Source organism: Trypanosoma cruzi, genomic scaffold (assembly GCF_000209065.1).
Source record: "Trypanosoma cruzi strain CL Brener 1047053516711 genomic scaffold, whole genome shotgun sequence".
NCBI lineage: Eukaryota > Euglenozoa > Kinetoplastea > Trypanosomatida > Trypanosomatidae > Trypanosoma > Trypanosoma cruzi.
This window is the reverse complement of record NW_001849563.1, coordinates 295,052-296,597: the sequence shown is the minus strand read 5'-3', so window position 1 is coordinate 296,597 and position 1,546 is coordinate 295,052. Positions and strand designations below refer to the sequence as shown.

General features: G+C 46.1%; 2 protein-coding genes across 2 annotated transcripts, besides 2 other annotated features; both read right to left on the bottom strand.

The window, feature by feature from the left end:
* Positions 1 to 200, bottom strand: Tc00.1047053508185.19 (ubiquitin hydrolase, putative; the record flags this gene model as incomplete). The annotated part of the gene is made up of 1 exon (XM_797276.1): positions 1 to 200. A coding segment is annotated over one exon (200 nt), but the record flags the coding sequence as incomplete, so codon positions are not given.
* Positions 1 to 1,546: a sequence feature (heterozygous, Esmeraldo-like haplotype).
* Positions 488 to 518: a microsatellite.
* Tc00.1047053508185.10 (enoyl-CoA hydratase, mitochondrial precursor, putative) lies at positions 606 to 1,409 on the bottom strand (the record flags this gene model as incomplete). Its single annotated transcript, XM_797275.1, has 1 exon — positions 606 to 1,409. One exon carries the CDS (start codon positions 1,407 to 1,409, stop codon positions 606 to 608), a length of 804 nt encoding a protein of 267 aa, XP_802368.1.

Here is a 1,546-nt window from a genome sequence, read left to right as displayed (position 1 = left end):
GTGTGCTTCTGCACGTGTTCCACACAAAGTCCCATGTGGCAACACATGCAAACTAGCGTGCCCATTTCATGTCGACATGTTCGACAGCAGTACGCGCACTCCTCTTTGTGCACTGCCGACCGATGGTTTGGAACCAACATTACTGACTCATCCCAGCAATGCGCACATGCCTCGTCGGTGATATTAAAAGGTGGTGTCATTGCACTACAGTGCTCCTTTATCCCTTGTTAGTCTTTTCGTTTTGTTCGTATTTATTCCGCGTGTGTAAAAATATCTTTTTTTTTTTTTTTCTCCTCAACTGTGCGTGTAGAGATGTACAAAAGCAAACAAACAAAATATCAAATAAGAATGAAAAAAAATAAAAGTTATTACGCAGAGCCAGAGAGATTGTTGCCCCTCGGATACCTTCCCACTCCGCCCTTTGCCTCTTCCGCCAAAAAAAGACCCAACCAATCAACACTCAGCATACAAGATTGACGGCACACAGAAAGAACAAAAAAAAAAAAAAAAAAGAAAAAGGCACGTTACATTCGCATCGCTTGCAACTCCCAAACATTTCCCCTCCTCTTCACTCGCTATTGTATACACGGCACTTGGTGTCTGGTTCACGCATTCCTAAAATTCGGCTTGCGCTTCTCCACAAACGCAGCCATGCCCTCCTTCTGATCATCCGTGGCAAAGGTGGCTTGAAAGGTGCGCTGCTCATAGGCCATACCTTGCGCCAGCGTTGTCTCCAATGCCTTGTTGATGCAGTCTTTGGCCAAAGAAACAGCTAATGGGCTGTTCAGGGCGATTTTTTCTGCCATTGCACTGACCGTTGGAATAAGTTCCTCATGCCTAACGACGCGTGAAACCAACCCGGCGCGTTCAGCCTCCTCGGCCGTGTATTGCTCACCTGTAAGAATCCATTCCATTGCTTTGCTCTTACCAATGAGTCGTGTGAGTCGCTGCGTCCCACCCGCGCCCGGAATTGTTCCAATTCTGATCTCGGGTTGCCCAAAGATGGCCTTTTCGCTGGCAACAACAATGTCGCAAGACATCGCCAACTCACAGCCGCCACCGAGTGCGAAACCGTTTACCGCAGCGATAATGGGTTTGCGGACCGCTGCAACCGTATCAAGGCCTCGAAGCATGTTGTGTTTGTAAAATTCGACAAAAGTTTGGTTTGCCATTGCTTTGATGTCTGCGCCAGCAACAAAGGATCGGCCTTCACCAGTGATGATCACAACAGAGACCGATGGATCAGCGTCACACTTTAGCAGCTTTTCCGCCAGTGCATTTGTTAACTCCGCATTCAGGGCATTGAGCTGTTTAGGACGATTTAACGTCAATGTCACCACAGCACCCTTTTGGGCGTACTTGACAATAGGGTCCATGGAATTAAGAAGGAACAGACTCTTGCGCAGCATACTGTATATGTAGATATATGTGTAGAAGACTTTCTTATGAAGACTGAGTGGATAGAAAGGAAACAATAAAATAAAATGTAATTAGGGGAAGAACAAATAATGGTACCAAAATAAATATCTATATTCATGAGAAGTCG